This window comes from Nanorana parkeri, unplaced genomic scaffold (assembly GCF_000935625.1).
Source record: "Nanorana parkeri isolate BGI_ZX_2015 unplaced genomic scaffold, ASM93562v1 scaffold684, whole genome shotgun sequence".
Lineage (NCBI taxonomy): Eukaryota > Metazoa > Chordata > Amphibia > Anura > Dicroglossidae > Nanorana > Nanorana parkeri.
Window position 1 is genome coordinate 475,190 of NW_017306952.1, and position 26,479 is coordinate 501,668.

A 26,479-nucleotide genomic window follows, 5' to 3' on the forward strand; every position below is an offset into this window, starting at 1 on the left:
TGCACAATTACAGCAAGTCTCCATTGCAAGTCTCCAGCTCAACATGCTTTGCAAAAGTGCTGTATGCTTGCAGAGCTCTTGCTAAGACCTGCAGGACTCTTGCTGTAGACTTGCCAAGCAAATTTTCTACAAATTCAAAAAGTGTCTGACATGATAACAGATCTCTGTCAGCCAACATTGGAAGCACTTGTAATAACTTTATAGTATAAGTCTAAATGTCCTGATCTCCACCCAAGCATCCCAATAAACTTTCAGATTAGGGTGCAATAAGGTTGTCCTTGTCCACCTGAAAGGTATGTATAAGGAGAAGGGAGAATGACTCACTGTTGGATGGAGGCAAGGATGATCCTCTGATGGAAAAATGGAATGGTTGTCCCGTCAGTGGGAGAATTATGTATTCCCTGTGGAATGGTGACTGGAATGAAGCATATGGATGAAACCTTGTGGATCCTGAAGTATTTTGCAGGAACTTATGTTAGCAGCTGTCACTTTTGATATGTGGTTTTCCAGATGTTATTGATGATGTCCGGGCTCAGCTGGCCAGAATATAGAATTCTCCCACTGACGGGACAACCATTTCATTTTTCCATCAGAGGATCATCCTTGCCTCCATCCAACAGTGAGTCATTCTCCCTTCTCCTTATACATACCACCATAGATTTTTTTTATGGAATTGTTTTAAAAAGCAACCTCCAGGTAGTAGCGGTCCTTTTGTTTTTTCTTGTTTATTTTATACAAAGGGGTCCTCTCCCTGATAAAGGAGACTGCACACCGAACACCACCACCAATATTCATTTACATTATTTGTAGTGCGCTTACCATTTTCTGGTTCCTTGTCCACCTGAAAGCTGACATTTGAGGTCCAAGACAGCGTTAATCCAAACTGCCAGATTGCAATACTGTGTCTGACATGAAAGCAGTGCAGTCAAAGGAATCAATGTTACTGAATGAAGGGAGTTCCGACTGGGCAAACTATTTTAAAGTGTACCATAAACAATTTTGTTCCAAAGAAATGGTTGTTCTTTTTTGGAAACTTCATAAGCACTATTCTATTAGGTCAGTTTAGCAGAGTGTACCCCTTATATGTAGGATAGGTTCTGCTCTCTCATTGTATATAAAAGGAACAGTTAGGAGAAGCCTTTTGACACAGTTTTCCATTCGATGAAGATTCTGGGTTTTAGAAATGCAGTGACAATTCTACCTTTTCCAATTGGATTCCTTTTTTATGGATTGTCTTAAATCCAGAAATGGTTAATATGGATCTTGCTTGGTGAGATTCCATTTTACGGGATGGGATTGTTGAATTCATACAATTATGTTGAAAATAAATCTGTTTTAAACACTGTTTACCTTAGGCATGCATTCTTCTTGGGTTGGCTATCATTGCAAATTGGATCAGATGTGCAGCTTGCCACAGAAAACTTTGCCTGTGGCCACCTTATCTCATATGAATGAAGAAAGAATGCACGCAATGCAGAAAACCTATATACCTGCATAAAATGACCCATTTACTTTATGCTTTAGGGAAGTTTAGATGTTTGTGTGGGCATTGTGTAGATAAATCAATGCATATTTGAACTGCCATTGTGTTTCAGACCTTTCTAATTCATCCTGTGCTTTCTTTTCAAATACAACCAAGATAGCAAAGGTATCAGCAGATGGGGGAAGTTTTGGTTACAAGAGAACCTATCACTTTCCCTGCGTGGGCAACATAATAGATTCTTTTTAAGTAAATTGTGTTTGTCTATTACGTCTTCTACTTAGTATTAAACTCTCAAACTTTGTTTTTTTAATTAATCCAGATCAAACAAATATACATTGTCCAACAAAGTATATCTTTACATTTTTGTCTAGGCACTTACAGTTACCATATTCCCATACAGCTCCAACCATCTCAGCTCTGCTTCCCCAAACTTCCTGTCCAGTACAAGGTCACAAGGGATAGAGCAGTCTCCAGCAGCTGTCCATCTACGATCATGCAGAAGGAAGAAGGGAAAATGGAGGAAAGAGGAGGGGAACAGGAAAGAGTGGAGTGTCTTGCCTTGCTGTGTCTGTGTTTTTCTAGAGACAAACAGCTTACTAGCACAGCTGTTTTGTCTGTTAGCTGGGAGAAGGGTGGGAAAAGCAGCAGGGAGCAGGGGATTGACTTGGCTGGTGTTTGTAGAGACCTGCACAGCTTACTATCACATACATAGGATCCTGCAAGGCAATTGAGCTACCCTAAAACAGGATATCAGGACCAGTGCTCAGGGGACCAGCTGATTCTGCAGGAAGCTAAAAATGTTAAACTTGAAAGGGCACCACCCATTGTAAGTGATGTAATCAGCATTTGAAAAACCTTAAAACCCCTTTGACTTTAATATCAGTTTAAGGGCCCTTCACACCTTTGCTGTGCCTTGTTGCAATAGCACACACACATTAACCTTATCAGCCTGCCTAGTATTAAACTCTTAAACAAATACACATTGCCCAGCAAAATATTTCTTTGCATTTTGTCCAAATCACTTACAGTCATGATGTTTCCAAACAGCTGGCTCTATCTCTCTCAGTTTGGCTTCTCTGAACTTCATGTCCAGCACAAGATCACACGGGACAGAGAAGTCTGTAGTAGCCATCCACCTACTAGCCTTTAGAAGGAAGGAGTGGGACGAAGGGAAGAGTAGGGAGCTGGGGACAGGCTTGCCTTGACATATCTGCGTGTTTGTACACACAAGTACACATAGAACCCTGCAAGGGAAAGGAGCCACCCTAAACAGGATGTCAGGGCCAGTGCTCAGGCGACCATCTGATTCTGCAGGAAGCTGAAACCTTTGAACATCAAGAAGCAGCATCCATTGTAAGTGATTTAATCAGCATTTGAAATAGCTAAAAAATCTGTTGACTTTAATATCACTTTAAGGCAGCCCAAGTAGTGTATTGTGCTCTCAAGCATTGTGGTGTGCTGCAATGCAGGTTTGCTTGTTTTAAAGTTCATTTACTTCTTGTTAAGAATTTGTAAATAATTAATGAAATGTCCCTAGCCTGGTCACAGGTTCACTTTTAAAATGTGGTTTATGTTTAGTTTAGGGGATAGGTTTAAGGGTTATGTTAAAAGTTCACTTTAGTTAAAAGTAAAACGTAGAATGATTTTGCCACTTTTTTCTAAAGCTTAAAAGAAAACCTCCCTTCAAAGCAAACAGTTAACAATTGCCTGCCCTCCACCATTGAACTCTACTAGCTTAAGGAGAGAGGTTTGCTGAAAGATCCTCAGCATGTGATACACTTCTGGGAGTGTAAGGCATTATTCACAAGTCCTATAGGGTTTGGAGGGTGGATTCCTGAGGCAAGAATCACTGGATTCTTGTGGCTTGAATCATGGATAAATATATGTATAAAGTCACTTGCACTCCAATAGAATTTCAAGTCAAAAACGGTTTATTGACTCGACCGCTATCACATCATATAGCGACGTTTCGGAACAACACATTCTGTTTGCCCGAAGAAGGAACAGCTGTTGTTCTGAAACGTCGCTATATGATGTGATAGCAATTGAGTCAACAAACCGATTTTGACTTGAAATTCTATTGGAGTGCGAGTGACTTTATACATATATTTATCTTGGATTGCAGAGGCATCTGCAGTCACTTTGGCACCCACCCGACTCTAAGGGTATTATTCGGTCAGTAGTGAGATGGGTACACTGGATTTTGAATCATGGGTAGTCACAGATAACTGCATTAGAGAAGCCTGTACAAAGCAATGTCAGACTCACAGGTGCCACATCTGTCTATCTGTTGTACAACAGATTGCGTCCAGGACAAGTCATCTAACTCATGCAACCGCCGGATGTGAGGATACATGTAATTCAGTCACTTTGTGTTATAGGTATGAAATATCTTGGCACCAAACTCAACCTAAACTAGCAGCACATCAAGCAAGATAGTTATGGCTTTGAAGGTTCCCTATGCATAAGTGAAATTAGGGTAGAGTTTGGGCGAATCTGGTTTAGAGTGAACAATGTTTAATATTTTGTGCAATCCTAGTTGATCTGGTGTCCTCCCAAAAGGGAGAAGTGTTTTTTCTGTGGGCTCGGCCTTTTAAGATTATAAAGGCGTAAGAATATGATATAGGAATTGGTATAAATGCTTTAACAAAATATCTCCTCAGCGTTCAGCTTTCTCTATGGTGGGGAAGAGAAGAAACCCGAGAGTCTGTCACTTTGTGTTAGCATCCAGTGTCAGGCTTGTCTGTTATGTAATCCCAACCCTACTAATCTCTTTTATTTGAGCAGAAAAAGAAGCTATTCAGTGAGCATGGTTCAAGAGCAAACTTTCTCCTCAGTGCTTTGTATTGTGGAGCTAAAAATAGCATCTATAGAAAACAGATTGATTGGTTTTGCAAGGATTCCACAAGTGGCAGAGAACAAGTGTTCATAATTGAAAATCACAAATTTGTTGGACAATGATGGATTCTGGAAGTATTGTTCTTCATGCACCCCTATGTATTCCAGCCTTTTACTTCTTTATGCATAAAGAATATCTGAGTTATGAGACAAAGCATTAATATTCTATGATTGTTTTTATTATTATTATTATAATTATTATCATATTCACAACATGATCTTTCTTACTTTCCACCGTTCGTTCAAAGGAACTTGTGTAGACTTTTCTGGATCATAATATTCTTTACCTTGTTGTCTGAAATGTACATTTATATAACGCGTGACATGTCATATGTCAATAATAAATGCTAAAGGCTTTATCCCTGACCTTTCCCTATCATTACTTACTGTTCTTGTCAGTTTTTATATAATCAAATGCTAATACAAACTCTTATCTCAGTTTATGAAAAACTCCCACAGTTCATACATTTCCTCTGAAAATGACCCTTAATGTTCTTGTTTTTTTTATTTTTTGACATGTTCAGATTTATTTACAGTTTAGTTATTCCAGTGCTTCATTGTGGAGACATGGCAGTTCATAAAAAAGCCATTGTACTGTAGATTATAAAACAGTAATAGGGGTATAGAGTATACAGTAGTAACCATGATGCTATTGTTGTGGATTTTAGGTATATACCGTATTTTTCGCTCCATAAGACGCACTTTTTTTCCCCCCAAAAGGCAGGCAAAAATGTCTGTGCATCTTATTGAGCAAATGTGTGAGAGCTGAGGGAATCCCTATCGCCCGATGCCCGGGACATGCAGTTTCGGGCGCCGGGCGAGTATTTTTTTTGTACATTTAGCCCTGCTCCTGACAAGAAGAGCTAAATGTATAGTGTGGAGCCGATGCTCGTTTTCATACAAGTGATATGATTAGATCACATGTATGAAAGGAGCAGCGGCGATCCTCTCCGCCCCACCCTCCCCAGCCGCGGTTTTAGGGGTCCCCTGCTTCTCTGGGGGACCCGTGACCACAGCATTGGAGCTCACCATAGAGCCCATAGAGCAGACGAAGAAGTCCGTTCTTCTTCTGCTCTGCGTGATCACTGAGACCGTGGCGCTGTAATCACAGCGCCACCTGTCTCAGCTGTCAGGAACTACATGTGTCTTATGGTCAGGTGCGTGTTATGGAGTGCAAAATACGGTAGGTACAGTTACCCATCCTCAGTTAGTTGGTGAGGCCAAATCTATATTTGCATATATTGAAGCACAGACAAAAGGAATACAGTCAACAATATGCTGAATAAGCTTTTATATAAATATTCTGCGCAAGGTATGTGGTTTTCAGCTGGGTAGATGTTGGTAGCTTTCTGGGGACATTTTGTGATCTCAGATACCTTGCAAGACAGTAAACCTGTGAGGATTTTCATTGTATTTGGGAGACAATCCTCCTTGGAATGCATATTTTATTATTATTGTGATGCTTAGTAGGGCATCAGCTGTAACTGTGGGCCTGTGGAAATAAGTACAAAATGCAAAAGTTGTAATCTACTATCTGAAGGCTATTGATGAGTACCATATTGTCAAGCAGAACAAGCTCAGGCTCTGTGGGAACTTAGTGCTAGCTACTTTAAACAGCTGGTGATAGTAGTATCTGGAAACCTCTTTAGTAGGAAAAAAAGCAAAAGCAATGTTCCAGATAAACACAATGCCCCTACTTTTGCAATGACCTGGTCCTTTTGCCCTTTTATGTGTATTGCACCTAGGCCATCTTCATAAGAGGAACTTATTCAGTTTGTCTTCTACTCCTCTTCTCATGAGTATATCCTCTGTGAGTCAAGTTGCCTCCAACCTTAGCAGAAAAACCCATCACCATCTTTGGATTGGCATGTATTATTTTGGGGATGCTATGCAAACATGGGCAGTAAGATTCAACTGTGACTTTATAATAGACAGAGCAGGAGGGATGCTATGTATGTCTAGCTCCTGATACAACAAAGTAAAGCAGGACTTCACAGCTTTTGAGTTTTGAATAATATCTACCATAAACACAAAATAAACTTGTAAGTCTGAAAGCTTTCTTTTGTGAATGGAAAATGATTTTATTGGTACAATGTGGGAGAAAGAAACAACCATTCTTGGATCAAGTTCAAGAATGTTGAATACTCTTTGATTGTTGCCAAAAATATTAAAAGAAACGTCACAAAAAAGTAAAGTTTTAAAATAGTTTTACTGTAAAAATTAGAAAGATTATAAACATATGGTCTTCCTATTTTTTACAGTAGAATTTATATCAAATGTTACTTTTTTACTTGTTAGACGTGCAGACGAGGGGTGCCCGCCTCTTCTTCCGGGTCACTGTGAGGTTTTTACTGCTGTCTGTAGCCTCATTAGAAAGATTTAATCTCACATCCTGTCCTTCAGACAACAGGAAGTGAGAGGAAATCTACCCGTAGGAAGGAAATTCACTCCTGTAGGAGTTATGAGAAAAAGGTGTCTCCACTGAAGCTTTATCACCAATCCTTGTTTTCGTGACAACCCAAAATGTTCAAAATCCAATTGTGACAGGGACAGAAAGTGAAGTGAAATCTTCTGAACAGGGGCACACACAGCAAAACAAACGTTACAGGGGGTTAACCCTTCCCTATGCTATCTAAAACTAAAAAAAAAAACATTTTTGGCTGGAGTTACTTAAAAAAAATTTACCTGTTCCAACTTACATACAAATTCAACTTAAGAACAGACCTACAGACCCTATCTTGTTCGTAACCCGGGGACTGCCTGTACAAGACCTCTGATTGTCCATTTCAACTCTCTGGGTCTTGTTCTCTCTCTCCCTTTCCTTGATGTATATATGCTGTGTTACGTTTCTGTAATTTAGATGTTTAGTTCATTGTTAGTTATTGCCAGTGGCATTGTTTATTGCACTTTGATGATTCACTGCAATCCCTGTGCAACACCTGCTATCTTTGGCAGTCTTGATTATTTTTTCCAGCGTTGGCATAGAGTAATCTCCACACTAGTGTATATCTCTTCAACAATATTTGTTATATCTTTAATAAGCAAAACAGGGTAGTATTTAACCACTTGACTTGTAAATGCAATTATGAGCAACTTTCCTTTATGAAGATTTCATTTTCTGGAGAGACCTCAATTGAAGATCATTGAAGAGCATTCTTGCTGTGTCATTTGTGACTGGAAGTGAATATGAAATATAAGAGTCTCTTATCCATTGGTGCTTTCATGTTAGTGGAACACTAGGGTTGCTTACAGATATAACTTTGTTTTTTTTAAACATTATTATCTTTATTAAAGTTTCAGAACATTATATTAAAGAATAGTCAACAAAGACCACTCCCAAATGTAGGATATAGGCATAAAGCAAAACATACACAGGCATTTAAATTGTTAGGGGCACAGAATCAGAACCAAAATCTCCCAGAGATAATAATGTAGTGAATCTAGATACGTTCCCCCTAAAATAACAAGTCCATGTGTTCCCACGATGATAGGCCCAAACCAAAACCCATCCACAGCAATGGTGGTTACCTCAACAAGGTCACGGACACGGTCATCCAACTGTGGACTAAATAATAAACACGAGAGTGGATGGAGAAAAGTGTAGGTAGGAAAACAGAAGTAGTAATGAAGTAAGAACAACAAAGGGAAAGAGAAAAGAAGAAAAGAATGTAGGTACGGGGGAGACCCGTAAGACCCAATGATACACCCCTCTCACGGCCACCCATGGGCACCAGGAGTACCAGGTATCTGTTACTCAAAGAGCCATTGATATATCAAGCTATCCCCAAAGAGAATCCGGGTAGGCCAAATAGCAGAAAATTGTGACTTTCTTTCATAGAGTTGTGCTGTCAGGTCCTCCATGAGCATCAACCGATTAAGCTCGGAAATCCATTCTGGAGATATTTTTTTCATGCTAAAGTAGAACTGAAGCCAAAATTTTTTGTTTTTGTAATGGATAGTGTAAGGGAAGGTTATAACCCCTGTCAGCTTTGTTGCCATCTGTGTCCCATTGAGAAGATTTCCCCTTACTTCTTATTCAATGGTCACAACAGAAAGTGAGAGGAAATTCCTCCAAAGTGAGGGATATCCTTTGTGGTCAGCAGGGTCATCAGAACTAGTATCCCCATTGGACAATTTCCCATCTATTCCTGTTCTGATGGCAACTCAAAATTTGGAATTTCCTTTTACTTTCAGTTTCAGTTTTTCAATTTTGATAATAGTCATAATAGTCACCAGGACAAATGAAGGGTGAATCTCTCTAACTGGGACACAGACAGCAATAAAAACCTGACAGGTGTTCTAATCCCTCTCCACTCTATCCAAAACTACAAAAAAGTTTGGCTTCAATTGCACTTTAAGTGCATGCATGCTAAGGAATGCTTACAGGTATTTGTTATCTTTCAAGGCTGGTTCACATTAAGCGTATTATTGCAGCTGAATAGTGTGACAAAATGCTTCACAAAAAAAATGTAATTCATTCTTATGGCCCCTGTTCACATCTGAGCGTTTTGTCGTAATAAGCAAAATGTCTGTCACTGGAAAAAGTACATTAGCTTCTTTTTGGCAGATTACAGCTCATTTTATCCCCATAGAGTCAATAGTAAACGCTTGGAAATGAGCGTTACAGTTGGCTTTGCGTGCTTTTGCGTATTTTGCCCATTTACATTAATGTGTCGCAATCTGCTCATAAAAAAAGTGCAACAGCGCTCAAAACCGTGCAACAAAATGTGCATTTATACACTCGAAAACGCTGTTGCCTAGGTGTGAATCAGGCCTCACAGTGATAACACTACGTACCCCTAACAAAGCCTTCACTTTATCTTCTTTTCTCTAGAAGGATGGTACCATCTTTGTCCAGGCATCATCCAGACAAAATTATGTACAACCTAATTCCTGTGCAGTGTTTACAAATGGCAAAAATTACTATTTTACAGTCCTTCACTGGGAGAGAGGGGGCTGAGGAAATGCTTTCCCCTGCCTGCAGCAGACTGATGACTTCAGCTCAAGTTAGGAAATGCCACTTATATACAGCCTTTTTTTTTTCTTCTTCTTCTTTTTAGAAAAAAAAGTTATACTGCTTTGAGATTTGCATAGTTTCTGAAAGATCCGCTTTATTGAAATTTGGCAAAAACTGTAACTATATTAGCCATAATTATTTTTGTGCAGTGTATGCAATCATGCATTGAACATAGAAACCCTTGGAAAGCAAATTTCCATAGTCAGTGCTTAGTTCACTTAAAGGGTTAGTTCATCTTTAGCCCTTTTCCATGCATTCTGGTATTCCCAGTACATTACAAAAAAACTGCACAGTTTTTCAAACAGAAGCTTCTTTGGAATGGCGTACCTTTAGGCCATGCACAGCCATTTGCAATGCTGTCAGGAAAATTTCTAGGTGGGCAACTGCCTCCCATCAGGTTTAGACAGCAAGAAACAGCAGACACTGGATGCGTGCCCCCCACACCTCAGGAATAAGCGCTCTGGCTTGTTCAAAACATGTGTATGGGTAGTGTACCCTATCTTGCACTAGATGAGACATGTCACCAGCACACCAAAATTAAATGTTCAAATAACTCTTTATTGACACATGCCCATCATGTCACAAAGAAAGCAACGTTTCGGGGCCACTATGTAATATGTGAGCCTGATGAAGGGACCCATAGTTGCCCCAAAATGTTGCTTTCTTTGTGGCACGATGTGCATGCGTCAATAAAGACATAATTTGAATATTTAATTTCAGTTTGCTGGTGACATCTCCTCTATTTGGATTCAAGGACTGATATCTGCTGCAACTTCAGCACCCATTTCCAAAGGGCAGACCAGTGAGGAGTGCGGTGGGATATACATTGGACGCTATCTCTCACTGTCTCAACAGAGTGAGAGAAGCGTACTGCGCATGCAGGTGTTTTGAAAGAGCCAGAGTGCTTTTTCCTGCGGTGCTGAGGGCACGCTTCCAACGGTGGGGGTTGCCTACCTAGGAGTTTTTCTGACAGGCTTGGGAGAGGCTGCATATGACCTTTTGGGTATGTCATTCAAATTAATCTTTTATTTAAAAAACTGTGCAGTTTTTTTAATATGTTGGAATGCATGGGAAATCTTTTGCTAAGGTGAATTAGCCTTTCAAAGATTCTCTGTCTGATTTATTCACTCTGAACACTGAATGCTTTCATACTCCACGTATTGGAACAATACATCTATTAATAATTAAAATCCTTCCAAAACTAACCAACATTTTCTTTTTTTATATGTGTGTTCACAATAAAAACTTTAGTTGTCTATTCTCTAACAACAAACATGCATTGCCTGAACTCTGAGAAGGCAGCATATGACATGAGATTAGATCATTTTCACTGTCATATGGTGCTACTGCGGGGGACTGCAGGGAAAATCATGTTTGTTGTTAGGTAACAGACAAGCACATTCAGAGTGATAAACTCCATGGGATTGCCACAGGAAATGGCTTAGGAGACAGCAGCTAAGAGGCATTGGCTGAATTAAGGATTAGGTCTCGTTCACACCTAGGCGTATTGCATATGCGCCTTTGTCGCGTGTTTTTTTACCGCGATTCGCAGTAAAAAAGGCTACTTGGCTGTATCCCAATGGAAACGCGCAACAAAACGGCCCAAAGTAGTACATGTACCTTTTCAGGCGTGGGCCGATTTGTAGCGCGTTAGGGACGGGCGGAAATACGCCAAGGTAGGAACGAGACCATTGAATACAATAGGATTTATATTTTTGAGCGTTTTGTAGAGCGTTCGTCGAGCGTAGAACGCGCTACAAAACGTTCAGGTGTGAACGAGGGCTTTGAGGAGCAGTTTAAAAAAAAAAATCTTTATTCATATTTTACAAGTCAGAAATGGTGAATGATCACTTTGAGTTCAAGCCGCACAGATGGGAAATGAGTCTTCTTTTTTTTATGTTGTCGTGATGTCACAACAAAGGCAGAACTGTGATTTTTTTCTATAGACTAATGAGTAGTATACACAGTGCAGTTACCAACATATACTAATCAGTCATCTTTTATTTTCTCTGACCTCTCAGCTGATAAAGACTGAAATCTGCTTGTTATGGCTATTCCACTTTTGCACATTGCTATGTCAGTATATGCCTTTCAAACTGAGGGTCTGGTGCCTGGAGGGCTTCAAGTGTATGTAGACCCTAACAATGAATTTCTCCTATTTGCACCAAATTGGTTTGTTAAATGTACCATTGAAAGAGTTGAGCAATATCTGTTGGATCCTGCCAGAAATCTTGCAAACTGACAACCTCCTGTGCTGCACTGCTGTCAGTTAGCATTGTTCCCAGCTCTTTTTGTGGACTGCACAATACATCTCAAAGTTATGGATATAAGGAGAAGGCGTTGTGTGTTGTAGACCTAACTTACTTTCCTAGGGTGACAACACATCTCCACCATAGATACAGTACAGTGTGTAAGCATTGTCACCCATTGTTTCACTGGCAGGATCACCAGGGTTTAGGTACACTTTCATTCTAATGCTTTTTATTTCTCAACATCCATGCCACCTGTAACAGGGCTGGATTAAGAGCATCGTGGGCCTGGTGCTGTCAGTCAGACGGGAAGCAGCATAGGTGGCTCTCTAATTAAGCAGCCACTCGCTCCTCACTGGGACCTCGCGTGGCCCAAGCGAGGAGCAAGTGGTCACCTAATATGCCTGATTAGAGAGCCGCCGGTGCCTCTGGCTGATTGTGTTCAGCCTGGCTTGCCATCGGGCATACTGAGGCGATCCAGGCCAGCTGGGCCTATTTTCAGTGGTGGGCCTGCAGCTGGTGCTCCAGTAGCCCCTATGTTAATAAAGCCCTGAGCTGTAAAGGATAATACTTTTCAATCTCCAGTCTCTAATCTACAAGTAATATGAATTCATGGCTAGTATATAGCATATTGCTATTTTCTTATGGTCGCTATAGAAAAGCCTTCCAAACTGTTTTGGATAGTGTATAGACAAAACCAATTACTGTGTGTGATTCTTTTTTTCTATTTTTTTTTTTTACTAAAAGTTATGCATTGTGACATTTTGCTGGACCTTTTGCCACTTTGCTATAGCTCTGTGTATCAGTACTGCTAACACCAGCAAAAGAGAGTGGACCTCACAAAAGCGTCTCTGGAAAAATTTACTGTTATTGCAAATAAAAAACATAAAAATACAGCACTCAAATGCGCACTGTGTACAAGTGCACTAATACAGCTACAATAACTGTACTCATTAGAGTAGTGTACAGTACTATAGGTGTGATGGCCAGTGTACAGACTCCGTAACTCAATTGAATTGTTCTTCTGCTGTTATGTATGAATTGTTTACAGCGATTATGTTAGTATATAACACATATGTAGCAGCAAACTAAAAGTGGAAAGAACTATTCTCCTAAAATTCCTCCACCACGCCTCCTTGAACCCCTGATGATATTTTTTTCTATAGCTTTACATCCCATCATCATTTATCTGTTTACTAGCATTTATTCCTCATCGAAAGAAAGATGGCGCAAATATTTCCAGAAAAACAAGACAATAATAATGTGTAAATTGAAGAATGCTGTAAAAAATGCAACTATATAAATAATTTTCCATTACAGTTGCTCAATTCTCCAGTTATAAAGGAGATTGCCATTTTTCTCTTCCTATATAATGATACATAATGATCCCCCTTAAGCATAAGCACATAATTTCAGATTGTTTCCATGTTGCTGAAAAATAATACGGTTGTTGTAGTTGCCTGAAGCACAAAGAGAGAAATGGCTTTAAAAAGAGTCACATTACCTTTGGTAGTTTCAAGTGCTATGTGATAGATTACTTGAGATGGCTGTGATTCAGGGAACTCGCTAACTAGTGCTGTTACTAGTACTTAGGTGGCTCCTTTGAATGTTAGAACATTTGTTTGTTCTCCTGCCATGTGCTTGCGAAAAAGTCTGGATGGGTTAGAAATGTAATGTTAAATATTTATTTGGTTCTTATGCAGCTTTTTTATCAAACGTATCATGTCATACTCTCTTTTAGTGTGGGATCTACCTATTGACACTTAGAAACCCAGCTGCTCGAGCATATAAATCCTTTAAATAGGAACTGAACCCTGGAGGCAGGCAAACAAAGAGCAAAAAGACTAGTCACCAGTAAAACCTGTGTCTTCTTGCAGATTACCCCCCCATTACTGACTTACTATACCTTGTTCTGTACTATCTCCATACGGAGGTTGCCACCTTGGTAGAACTTCTGCATCCTCATGCCAGAGCTTTAGGAAGGAGAACAATGAGCAAGTTAGTGGTGACATAACCAGATCTCGCTCCAAATCTCTATTCGTCACAGACAGCAGTGCCTTAAATCTCATGCTACATATATACAGCTAGGAGGCTGTCGGTACACTCGCATACCAAGAAGTGCACGTTCAGAAGGAATTCTAGATAAAAGGTAAATTTTCAGAGTAAAGCTTAGGTACAATTAACCTTACTAGATCTTCACTATAACATAGGAGATCTTCATTTTTTGAGATCACGTCTACTTTAACAAGAGAGCACAAGTATCTTAAAGCACTAAAAGGAAAAGAATGCTTTAACAAAAACTTTTACTAGTTGCTCCTTCATAGCCCTCCTGAGCTAAACTATTGTATAAACTCCCCACTCCAGCCTGCTTTTACCTCAGGTGTAAGTTAAAAATGTCTAGTCAATATCGTCTTCACTGTTGGCCATGACTGTAATGATACTTTGAGAAAGAGGGATGTGTTTTGTTTTTTTCTATTCATGTCCTGTCAACCTCCATTTGAGTCCTGAGATTATATACTCACATTTTCCCAGAACTGTTTCTATAGAATTTAGTCAGTGCCACACACAAGTACAATTTCTTTTTACTATTAGGGAGATAGCCAAACACCATGAGAGGTGGTTTTGAATGACTGCAATAATATTACCAAACACCAGATAATGAATTGTGCTGACCCGATTTCATATTATTGCCAAAGAAGAGTATAAACAGGTAATAAGACAGTAAGGTCCCATGCACACAGGTGCATTTTGAGCTGTACAACTTAATTCTGGCTTTTTTATGAGCCTGGGATCCACAGCTGGAGAGTCCTGCCGCCTACAGGCATGTGCGGGTGTACACATGTATATGCCACTTCTTGTAAAATGCGCGTAAAGCACATTGACATAGTTTCTGAATGCAGATTTTCATCGAGTACCGTTGTGTAGCCACGCACAGCCAATCATGTCTATTGGCTGCGGGTGGCTATACACACCAGCTGTAAATCAAATCATGTAGGGCAGTGGTTCTCAACCTGTGTAACCTCAGGACCCACATTTGTCCTTGGTCATTAAGTCGCGACCCAAAAATAGTTTCACATTCGCAGTGATACCTAACCTGTATGGCACAATCGTCCTTTAAGTACACACGCATGCCCCACGTGCACGTGTTTATTTGCAGGCAGTTGGTAGGGCAGCAGGGTTGGTTTTAATTTCTTTTTTAAAATTTTTATTATTTAGCTCTTTGCAGGAAGGACGCCGCGACCCACTGCAGAAGGTGTCGCGACCCACTTTTGGGTCGCGACCCATGAGTTGAGAACCACTGATGTAGGGGATCCCACCGCACTCCCCAACTTCACAGCAGCGAGTAACATGAAGCATGGTCCCATTGCCAGCCACCCAGCCCCATCCCACCCCACCCCTTAACACTTACCTGAATTGTGGGGTTCTTCTTCCCGCAGGCTTCTGTCACTATTTGAATTTTGCACAGCTGTGTGTGGCTCCTCCCGCACAGCCGTGGCATCCATTCACTGATCTATACACAGGATCTGTGAATGGAGAGACTACATGTCCCGTCCTCCATTGCAGCCAAGGAGCTTGTAGTTCTCAGTGGAGTACAAGCGCAGAGACATTAACGCACATGTAGTCCATTCGTACTACTTCCCGTCCTTAAAGGAAAACTATGGGGTCAGTGTTTTTCCCCATAGTTCTCCTTAGGGTAACGGGAGGACACAAACTAGCGTCCTCCCGTTACCCTAAGCTCAGTATACCGCGAGCTACAGCTCGAGGTATACTGAGACGCCGCAGCTGGAGCGGATCCCGACTTAGATGACGGGATTCGCCCAGCTGCGTGAGTGACAGCTGGCTCTGCCTATCTAGAGGCAGAGCCAGCTGTACCCGCCCCCTCCCCCGTCCGTTCCGCCAGTCAGCGCTGGCAGATCGGAGCGGGGAGAGGGGAATCCAGCCCCTCCCCCTGTCACGGCAGACAGCCGTGACAGGATCGAGAGGCGAGCGAACCCGGTATGTGTTCGCTCACCTCCCGATCTACTGAGCCGACCTGTGACAGTCTCATTGTCACAGGTCGGCTAGAACTATGAGGTGAGTGAAAAGCACTCACCTCATCACTCTCCTTTAACTGAAAGTCAGTAACTTGGCGCGGACAGGGGCTGGGAGGAAAAGTCTGCAGGAGCCTGAACACTGAACCCGCGTCACGGTTGCAATGTTATGCAGGCTCAAATGCAAAATAAATAAATGCACATTTTTTCATTTATTAATGTGTGTACATTTATTATTGTTTTGCAAAAGATGGACTATGCATTTAAGCAGTTATAACTGCTTTTCCTTTGGAAAAAAAGGTCTAAGCCATATAAAAATGTGACCTTTGTAAGCACCCCTGTTAGTGCTAAATGGTTTGCAGGGTCTCAAACCCGTAACATCTAGTTTTGCTGGTCAACTTGGCCTGTTACAGGAATTGGACGAGTAATGGATTTACAAGCAGGTTGAACTGGTAATTAAAGGATAACTATGGGGTCAGTGCTTTTCCCCATAGTTCTCCTCAGGTTCACGGGAGGACATAAACTAGCGTCCTCCCGTGACCCAAAGATCAGTATTCCGCGAGCTCCAGCTCGCGGTACACTGAGACCGCTGCATCCGGGACGGATCCCGACATTGTTGTCGAGATCCGCCCAGCTGCGTGAGTGACAGCTGGCTCTGCGTATCTAGAGGCAGAGCCAGCTGTACCCGCCCCCTCCCCCGTTCGTTTCTCCAGTCAGCGCTGGAGGATCGGACAGGGGAGGGGGGGAATCCCTGCAGGGAGCCGTGAGTGACAGTCACGGCTCTCTGCAGGTACAGGATCGAGAAGTGAGCGAGCGACGGTATGTGTTCGCCCACTTCCCGATCTATTGAGCTGAGGTGTGACAGTTTCATTGTCACACGTCGGCTCGAACTATGAGGTTGAGTGAAAATCACTCACCTCATAGTTCTCCTTTAAACAATGTTATGGGGAGATTCAGAAAAACAAAAACTGCTATATTAATGCTATTGACAAACTGCAGCATATATGCATTTTTTTGCCCACAGTTTTACTTTCACAGATATTGTGTCATTTCATGAATAAGCTAAGCTTGGAGCAGGTAGGTCTATAATGAATATTGCTTATCAATTTGTACGGCAGGGATGCAGCATTATGCAAGCTACAAATTATGGTCCTGGGTGACATGTTCTATTTGTATTCATTAGCCATGTCTCTCCGGCCTTCCTTCTGACAGTGTTACATGACATTAATCACATGACCACTTATAATCAGATTTAGTATATGCAGTCATATGGTGGTATAATTAATTACTTAATGACTCAGCAGCACTTAAGCAATACCAGACAATATGGTATGAACTTGTTGTATTTGCGGTATACTGTAGTTACTTGGACGGAAGAAATGTAATTAGCCTCATCTGACCTCAGTTTGATATTATTCAAAGTGGCAGATGCTTAGCTTTTCAATATTGTGTCTACAGCTTAGCACATAAAAGGCTATGTAATGGGCATTTCTATGGGCATTTCCCCCACTTCCTGTTGTGTTTACAAAACACAGATTTCTTTAGTAGGACTCAGGTGGCAAAAAGAAACTGAAGTGGGCTTAAAGCATTTTTAGCTAGCAAGCAGTATATATATGCAAAAACATGAAAACACCCAAAAAGTTAACAAAGGGGTTAGAACTTACCTGTGTCTCTGCCGCGCGCTCTCGTCCAAAGATCTGAAAATTCTCGGACGGCCGCAAAGGACATGCGCAGTACCAGATCTTTGGACGGGAGAAGAGGAGAGACACAAGGTAAGTCAATGCAGCAGCGTGCACCCGCACAGACTCCGTGGTACAGGAAGAGACAGGAGTCAGCAGTGGATCAGAGACTGATGATTGGATCAAGAGGCATTTAAGGTAAGTCCTTACACCAGCACGGGGGGCATTTTAGGTTTTGACGTCACTTCAAACCAATTCTTTCACTAATCAAAAGGAAAAAAGTTTTGACTTTAGATATACCTTTAACATATTTTCCACATGCCACTGCAGGCACTTTTCTTATCAAAGTTACCATGCTACTACTTTTACCAAAGACCTGTGCAATATTTTTTAAACAATCATAGATAATAGTATGTATGGACAGTTCAAAATGATATGTAAAGTTAATGTTTCAATAAATAGACTTCTTAGCTTGATAACCAAGTAATTTCCTACAATACAATATGGATATTTATTCTCTTTTTAAATTAGTGTAGATAATGATATCAATTATTTCTAGTGTCTTTTTTATTTCACTGGCACTGTCCAACAGCACTTTGAAATGGGTTACACAACCGCTTATCATCTACCACTAATTTCCTGTTGGGTTCCTCCTGACAACCAGCAAAATAATGATTGTATTCTAAGTATTCTTCATATTCATATTCTTCTTCAAATCAGGTTAAAAGTGCTTATACTGAGTGTTTACGAGAAATTCTGTGAATGTTAGACCCATTAAATATATATTTAAACAGGGGCTTGCAAAGGTACATTACTGGGCGATGTACCAGCTAGTGGTACCAAACATACCAATAGGCAATGCTTTTCTCATAGTCTAGTTGGTATGACCTCTCCTACTTGAAACTGTGAAACTGCTTTATATATGGGCAACAGTTGGGTAGAATATATCACACTAATCTTTAATGCTCCTTTACTTTAAGATGGTAATTTACAAAATGAAGAAGGAATGATGGAAAATGGTCAACCACTTGGAACGGGTTCATCCTCCCTACCTGTCATAACAGAGCTGGAATCCAGCACAGTGTCAGGGGACACATGTGCATATGAAGTTCTTCCAACCTCTGAACTCATGGATGGGACAGGTAAGTAACTTTACTGTTTTCACATTTTATGGTGGATGCAAGAGCTCGATCACATGGCTCATTTTTTTGCTGAGACATGTAGCAACACATTTGAAAACAGAGAAATTACTTGGTGTACCCAATGTTATAGTGTTTGTCTTTTAAGGTTACTTGTGTGTCTCAATTTACTGTAGAGAATCATAGCCAAACTATTTAGCAGGAAGTCTGTGTAGCTTCTCATTCCTCCAGGTCATTGTATATCTGTAAAAAATAAATCAAGGCAACTAGACTTGCTGTATTTTTTTAAAGATATTTCACTGGTCATCCAACCATCTTTCTCAATTCAGAATGGATTCTGAATTAAGAAAGCTGGTCAGATGACCAGTGAAACGTCTTCAAGAAACATACAGCAACCCCAGTTGCCTTGATTTATTTTTTACAGATATATTGAGCAGGAAATGAATGTAATATGCTTGGAGAAGGCTTTTAATACCCCTGCTCGTATTATTCCTATAGTTGAAACAGTACTGTATTTGGTAGGACCCATATCATTATGTGAGAAGTGCATTAACGCAGATGGTGCAACAGAGGCTCAGCAATAGGCCACTCTCCTAAATACACTGTCTGGGCAAAAAAAGTCACACTCTAATATTTCGTTGGACTGTCTATAGCTTTGATTATGGCACACATTTACAGTGGCATCATTTCGATAAGCTTCTACAATGTCACATTTATTTCCATCCATAATTGTATTAATTTTTCACCAAGATCTTGTAGTGATGATGGTAGAGTCAGACCACTGTGCAAAGCTTTCTGCAGCACATCCCAATGATTCTTATGGGGTTAAGGTCTGGACTCTGGTGGCCAATCCATGTGTAAAAAAGGTGTCTCGTGTTCTCTGAACCACTCTTTCACAATTTGAGCCCAATTAATCTTGGCATTGTCATCTTGGAATATGCCCGTACCATCAGGAAAATAAAAATTTGTTGATGTCATTCAGTTAATTCAGGTAGACAGCTAAGCTAATTTTTTTGGGCATATACCATTAGTGAACCTAGATCTATTATCCAATTAAAGGCTCTGACCTATTTGATTAGCTAAATCTAGGTGGTGACTTTTTTGTTGGACAGGCAGTGTATAATTCCAGAACAATCCTGGTCCTGATTCATTTTTTATGGCCCTGCCCTACTACTTCAGGATAGAGAGCCAGGATTTTGGTCAAATATAGTATTACGTGTTCTTGTCAAGTGAAGAAGATTGTGAAACCTAAACACCGCCTTATCAAATTAAGTTGAAACAATTTCATGCAGGCACATGCTGTACATTTACATTTCATTATTATTTTGAATATATTTTAAAGAGATAGATAATGGTTACAGAAACAGCTGACCATTAGTCTCAAAATACTAATATTTATTGTTTATCAAATAAAATAGGGTTTAGGCCTTTGGTTGCTTTGTCAGTGGGAATTTTTGCTTTGTGATTGCAAATTATTTTGTACCATGTTCTCCGATAAATCAGTAGGGACATCTGGTGGACAGTTTTAAGTTAACAATGCGTATAGTTTATGCTTTGTTTAGTCGTATTGCCGTTTGTTAATTAGCAACAATGTTTTCAGAATGGTACTTAGAAAAATTCCATGTAGATATAAATTAGACTTTGCAGAGTGTTACTTCTTTTTTGCTGTTTGAAGCATAGCATAGTTCTTCTTAATGCAGGGTTTTACTAATATACGCACATTTTAGAAATGTGCTAGTGTGCATTGAAAGAAAATCCCACCACACAAGGAAAAATAAATAGTAGTGTAATTGCTCCGTATGCATTAAAATTTAATGACCAAAATCTGCAAACACATGTAAATTAAGTCCTGTAGGAGTAATTAGTCAGGTTGAGTTTGTGCTGATCACAACATAAGGTCATATTAGCTTCTTGCCAGGTATGCCATTAAGGTAGCATAGTCCTTTACTAACGGCATTAGGCCTCACCACTGCAAGAAACTGTTTACACTTTCCTATTCCCACACTCATTGGGGTACATCTTACCCCCTCTATTTCAAGGACATTCTGATCATTACTGCTGATCGGCCTCTATAGTCCTTGTCAATTGAAATAGAAGTTAGAAATAGCATCGGTCTATTGGATGGCTATAGCCCTTCAATGGCTACAGCTCCTCAATACATATTCAATAGTTATTTTGCTATTTTGAGTCCTCTCCTACACACATATTCTTATGGAGTATGCTCTATTTGGGGACTCATTTGTTTTATTTACAAGTAAATCCCGACTGAAAAGCACTTTCCAAAAATTCATGTGCTAGTCAATAAGTACATTGTAGGTTAGAAAACACTTTAAATCTAATCACAATGTATGAGGCGTTGCACATATTACTGCAAATAGGACATAATCCTTTTAGATTATTTTCTCTTAGTGTCTGTTTAATTTTATTTTGGTCCTGATGGAAGGGTTACTCTATTGAAAGCCCCCCTCCCCCCAAAACCTGCAAAGACGTTCTTAAAAAAAATTGTTAAAACAATACGTCAGGTCCGGCTTTCGATGCTTCTGGATGCCGCGGCCTCCTGGTATAGTTGGGAGCTCAAATTCCCATGAGAATGCACTGCAGCCCATTGCATTCCTGCAGAATTTTGTTTTTCTTTTTCCATTTTTCTTAGAGTGGACCTTCACCCATATCTTTAAAATAACAACAAACACACCTTTAGCAATGTTTAGTAATGACAATCTACAAACACATACTTGTAGATAATTGCAGGATTTGTATTCTTTGCATACCCTTTTTCTCTTTTTTTCCCCAGTCTTCTGACAGTGGCCATGTTTACTAAGGGCAGATTATTAGCTCTCCTTTTACTTCCTGGATTTCTGGCACATGTAACTAGACTTGTGACCATACACATCACCTCAGAGGAGGAAAATGCCTTTCCCTGAGATCTCATGAGATTACAGATGAGATTTCCCAGCAATGCTCTGCTGATGACAAGGCAATCCCAGTGTGCATTGCTTTGGCAAACTGAAGTAATTTTACCCTTTCAAAGCATGAAGTGAATGCTCTGCAAGTTTAAGTATTTTATAATCACAGCATTTTAAACCTGACATGTCTATGTTCTTATTAATCATCATACATAGAGGGATGCATTGGTAGAATTTGATTTTGGAGTTTAAGGTCCGCTTTAACTGCTTTATTTTTTAAATGACTTTGTAGGCAATCTGATTTTAAGGGGTTGTGGGCTTTCTGTGTAGCAGACTCTCTATTTTCATGGATGGTCCATGTTAGCCTTAGGCTACGCTGTTCTCTAAATCAAATATCTCTCAAAACGTGTCACTATATGTTAGAACAGAGGTCAATCAAATTGTATTTTCTGGTTATTAAAGGGGTTTAAACAGACATACAGGGAAATAATGTTCTCTTATCTCGTGGGTTAACACACAGAAGGATGATTAAAGAAATGAGAGCTCAGAAACCTGTTTTTAAAATAGCTTTGTTGCTTTTGTCCTTCTCATACAGTATATGTTGCTGTGGTGTTAAACTCCATAGAATATATCCTGGGTATCTTTTTAGCACCATGTGATCATTATCCTGCTCTTGTATACATTTGTTAGCCTTGGTCCTTGTAGACTTGCAGAGACCATTATGTCAGATGAAAGAAGATTATTGTTACTCTTCAACAGTATATCACATTTCGGAGATCTAAGAACAGTTCAGTGTGATTCATAAATGGGTATTTGAGAGCATCAAAGGATATGTCTAGACAATGTAAAATGATACTATTCTGATATCTTTGTTCCACCTGTTAAATTGTGGAGTCTGTAAATTAGCCCATAACTGTTCATGTTGTCTTCATATATGTTTGTTCCTATTTCACATATGTCATGTTTGTGATGTGGTTTATGTTCTTTAGTGTCTGAAGATCTCCCATCAGAGCCAGGATCCCTGTCCCAGGATCTATCATACAAGCCAACCCTTCTACTGCCCCCCAAAAAATCTGCAGCTTTCCCTCTAGACCATGAGGACTTCCCTGTGAAACCACTATCTCTCCTCAAGCAGCCCCCTGCCCTGCCTCCTAAACCTATTTCCAGAATTGCCAATCATATAGCAGGTAAGAAAGAGTAAATAAACATTGTGTGCCCCTTTCTTCTGCGTTCTGTGGGTTTATCATTAGGTGTCATACTAGAAAAACAGACAGGGCTAGCCTCTTTACCTTGGGCCACTTCTTCATCTACTGGTAACAGACAGTAAAACCTTTTCTTCAGCAATCTTTCACAGAGAAGCATCATGTGATTTAATGTTCCAGTTTTAATGCCCCGATTAGGTATTATATCTAAGGGGTAATGTGTGAAAAGCAGGGAAAAAGTGGAGCAAAAGTGGCCATAGCAACCAAATCAGAGTATGCTTGCTCAAACCCTATGGTTGGCTAAGGTCAGCAGCATTAAACTCAAGCTTTCATAAAAGAGGCTTCACTGTGTTTCTGTAGGGACTACATACATGGCATGAGGGAATTAACAAAGTGTGACTGCTTGCCCCAATACCCCTGATCTAGACCCTACAAAAACACAGTGGGCACCCCTTTGTTAAATAGGAGTTATCTTCCCCATGTTCTATGCTGGGTCTGTTCAAAACGCAAGGCATAGCTGTTTAGCTGGAGGCAGTTTTTCTACATTGAAAACTTCAGCGATCCCTTTGTTTATTGGGTACAGGACCCGTGTCAGCTCTTCTGTTTAATGCTAAAATAGAAACTGACACGGGAGACGCAGACGGACCTGACAGGCCTGGTAAGCTGCAATATATTAAATTTTAGTTCTTGGGTTTAGATACACTATCACTCTCCACCATCTATCAGAAAAAAAAAAGAATGATCGATTTAGGTTGAATAGACCTTTTAACATGTCGTGTGCTGATATGTATTGTGCTGACAATTACATTGTAAAATAACTAGTCTTAGATACAGTACTGTATGACGTTTTTGTCAACCGTTGTTTTCATTTTCTTGTTTATGAAACCTGAATGTCTCTGACCTATAGTATATTTTGTCAATTCGGGGGGTCACATGTACCATGAAAAAGTCCGTAAATGTGTTTGCATTCAACTTCAGGCTTGTATTGTTTGCATTGTATGTACTGCTGTACCTAGTTGTAGAACTATTCCAGATAGAAAGTATATTCACCACTCCAAGCTCATTCCTGTGATGGACTACAATCTCAATACAAATTGGTAAACGAAACGGAAGATTGTCCATCACGGGACCAAGCTTAGAGCGGTGGCTACTTTACAACACACACAGGGACCATGGGGAACAAAAGTAGCCACCCTCCAGAAGGAAGGACAGTGTCAGCACCAATTCAGAGATGATTTGAGGATCTACAGCCGAGTGATACACAAATAAGCTACGTTTTTGGTAATAGCTAAGGTACTTGAATGCATTTTTAAGATTTAACTCCTGAGTTTAGTGTCACTTTAATATGCTTTGCAATTCAAATATTCATACAGTTGAGAGTGCACATGGATATTATGTGGTGGCCAGTTGTGCCGTCAGGATCCAGCCGCCCTCAGCTTTAACAGTCTACTGGTGGGCCTATAAATAGTAATGCCCAGCCTGGATGAACTGGATAATTGATCTTTGGGGGACAAAAGCACTAATTTAGCCAGAGCTACTGTACAGGCCACTTTAGCTGCCCATACACTAATAGATTTTTTTCGTTTAGCCTGCAGGCTGAACGCAAAAACTCTAACAGATTTCTCCATCCATGCTAAACAGAATTGTATTCTGACAGCCGACACCCACTTATTGGCATTTTTGGCCCCACTCCTTCGACAAAGGTCATATAATCTTAGCATTTTGGCCAAAATTAGGAAATTGCCATACTTTGTTTTTTTTTCTAATTGACTGATTATTTCACTCATTTTATTATCTTGTTAACTCATGCAGCAGTTATAGTTTTAAGAGGAAAATATGACGGTGAGTGTATATTTTAAGTTATTATAGTAAGCTGAACATGGAAGGTAAATTTGATGAGGCCATCCCATTTTTACATGCTTGAATAACACATTTTCATGACAGTGTATAAAGGTTTCCAGGTTCCTTCTACATGTAGTTGTTATGTTTGCAGGGCCCCAGCTGAGAATTAATTGTACTCAATTTTATATCAACTTATGGTTAATTTATTGTTCTTCTCCTCTAGACTCTGGGGGACCTGTGAAACTGCCTTGTATGCCAGGGAAGATGTCTCCTCCACTACCTCCAAAGAAAGTTATGATATGCATGCCATTAGGAGGAGCAGATTACTCCCACTCCTACACCAATCAGAAAAGCTCTCAGCATCATCACACCATCCTGCCATCTCAGCTAGCCGTCCACCAGCACCAGCTTCAATATGGGAGCCAGCACCTATCAACTGGATCCAGCTCATTGTCCATTCATCCATCAATATCCCCTGGATGTAGGGTAATAGAGGAGTTGAACAAGACACTTGCCATGACCATGCAAAGGCTAGAAAGGTAAAGACCTAAAGTATTGTGTTATGTCTTGTACTTGACTATATGATAATAATCTGTATCTGTAGAAGTGTAACCTTTGAAAATCAGGGTATATTAAGGCTTTAGCCAAATGTTTCAGGAGAACATTCAGATCCATTGTGCACTCATTTCAATAATTCATATATCAAGGCCATGATAATTGGTTTTGCAGGATATCTTGAGCCTGTTAAATATGAACTGCTAAGAACAACTGCACTTATTGAAAGGAGAAGTATTGGAAAAGTAAAATATACTCTTCCCAATACTTAGAGCTAGTGTGGGACACTGCAACTGTGCCTTTCATTTTTCCTAGGCTTCCAAATCTAGGCCATTCCAGTTCCAGCTCAGTCGTAAATTCTGGGCTCCCAAATTCTCAAAACCTGTGGACAAGTACTCCATGCAATGAGGAGACACTACCACTTTCCAAAGGGGACATCTCTTAGCTTTTGCGGACACCTGGACTAAAAGCATCTCCAATGCTTTGGTAAAAGACGTGATTTCCAGGGGCTACAAGCTAAAGTTTCAGTCGCTGTCCTCCAACCTACCCCTGTCTCTGCATGGGTTAACAGACCACCATGCTGCTCTGGTGGAACTCCTAGAAGTGGATAGGTTTTCGAGGTTTCTAGTCAAACCTATTTACCATTCGAAAAGCCAAGGGGGGCTTTCAGCCCATTCTGGATCTGAAGGCCTTAAATGTCTACATTAAAATTCAAACATTTTGCATGGAATTCACCAGGACAGTAATAGCTTCCTTCTGCCTCTGTAGTCATCGGGGATGCCTACTTGCATGTCCTCATTTTTTTAGCACATCAGCATTACCTGCATTTTGCTGAGGGCACACAACACTTCCAGTTTGTAGCCCTTCCTTTTGGTCTGTCTTCTGTGCCCTGGATGCTCAGCAAAGTTCAATCACCAGTGCTAGCATGTGCACAGGGCATTCCCATTGTGTGGTATCTAAATGACCTTCTCTTAGAAGAACAGTAAGCACAGACCTAGTTGGACAATGTCAGACGGACTGTTCAAAGTCTACAAAGGTTCAGTTCGATCCTGAACTAGAAGTCAGCACTGGAACTAACTGGTGTACAAAATCCATAGCCCCATCTTTTAATTCTAAAGGTCCTGTACTTTTAAAATAATATATGGTTTGGTTTTTACTAACTTTGAAAGCTGTAACTGAAAAACAGTAGAAAAATTGCAGAAAGAGTAAAAAATTGCAAAAAAAGGTCTGGCCATCTGAGGTGAAAAATGGGAGACAGCGCCCAGCAGCAAAATGGTTAAGGAATGTGAAATGCAGAGAAATGAATGATAGACTTGCTTTGATTTATATTACTGGGAGACTATGAGCTAGAAACATCTACATCTAAAGGGGTTTCAGGGCTACTTTATTTTATATAATTATTTCTGTATTTTAAGATGTATACAGATGCCTTTATCAACTTCAGGCATAAATTGTAACTGCCCAGCTGCTGGGGAACGCAG

General features: G+C 40.2%; 1 protein-coding gene across 7 annotated transcripts in view; it reads left to right on the forward strand.

The window, feature by feature from the left end:
• Window positions 1-26,479, forward strand: part of PHACTR1 (phosphatase and actin regulator 1) — a 267,744-nt gene that overhangs the window by 212,060 nt on the left and 29,205 nt on the right. For 6 of the 7 annotated variants that reach the window (XM_018563662.1, XM_018563661.1, XM_018563663.1 and 3 more), the window contains 3 exons: window positions 18,338-18,499; window positions 22,389-22,586; window positions 24,667-24,982. In XM_018563662.1, coding sequence (XP_018419164.1) covers window positions 18,338-18,499; window positions 22,389-22,586; window positions 24,667-24,982 — 676 coding nt within the window. The remainder of the gene's footprint in view (window positions 1-18,337; window positions 18,500-22,388; window positions 22,587-24,666; window positions 24,983-26,479) is intronic. The other variant, XM_018563665.1, reaches the window with a different exon arrangement.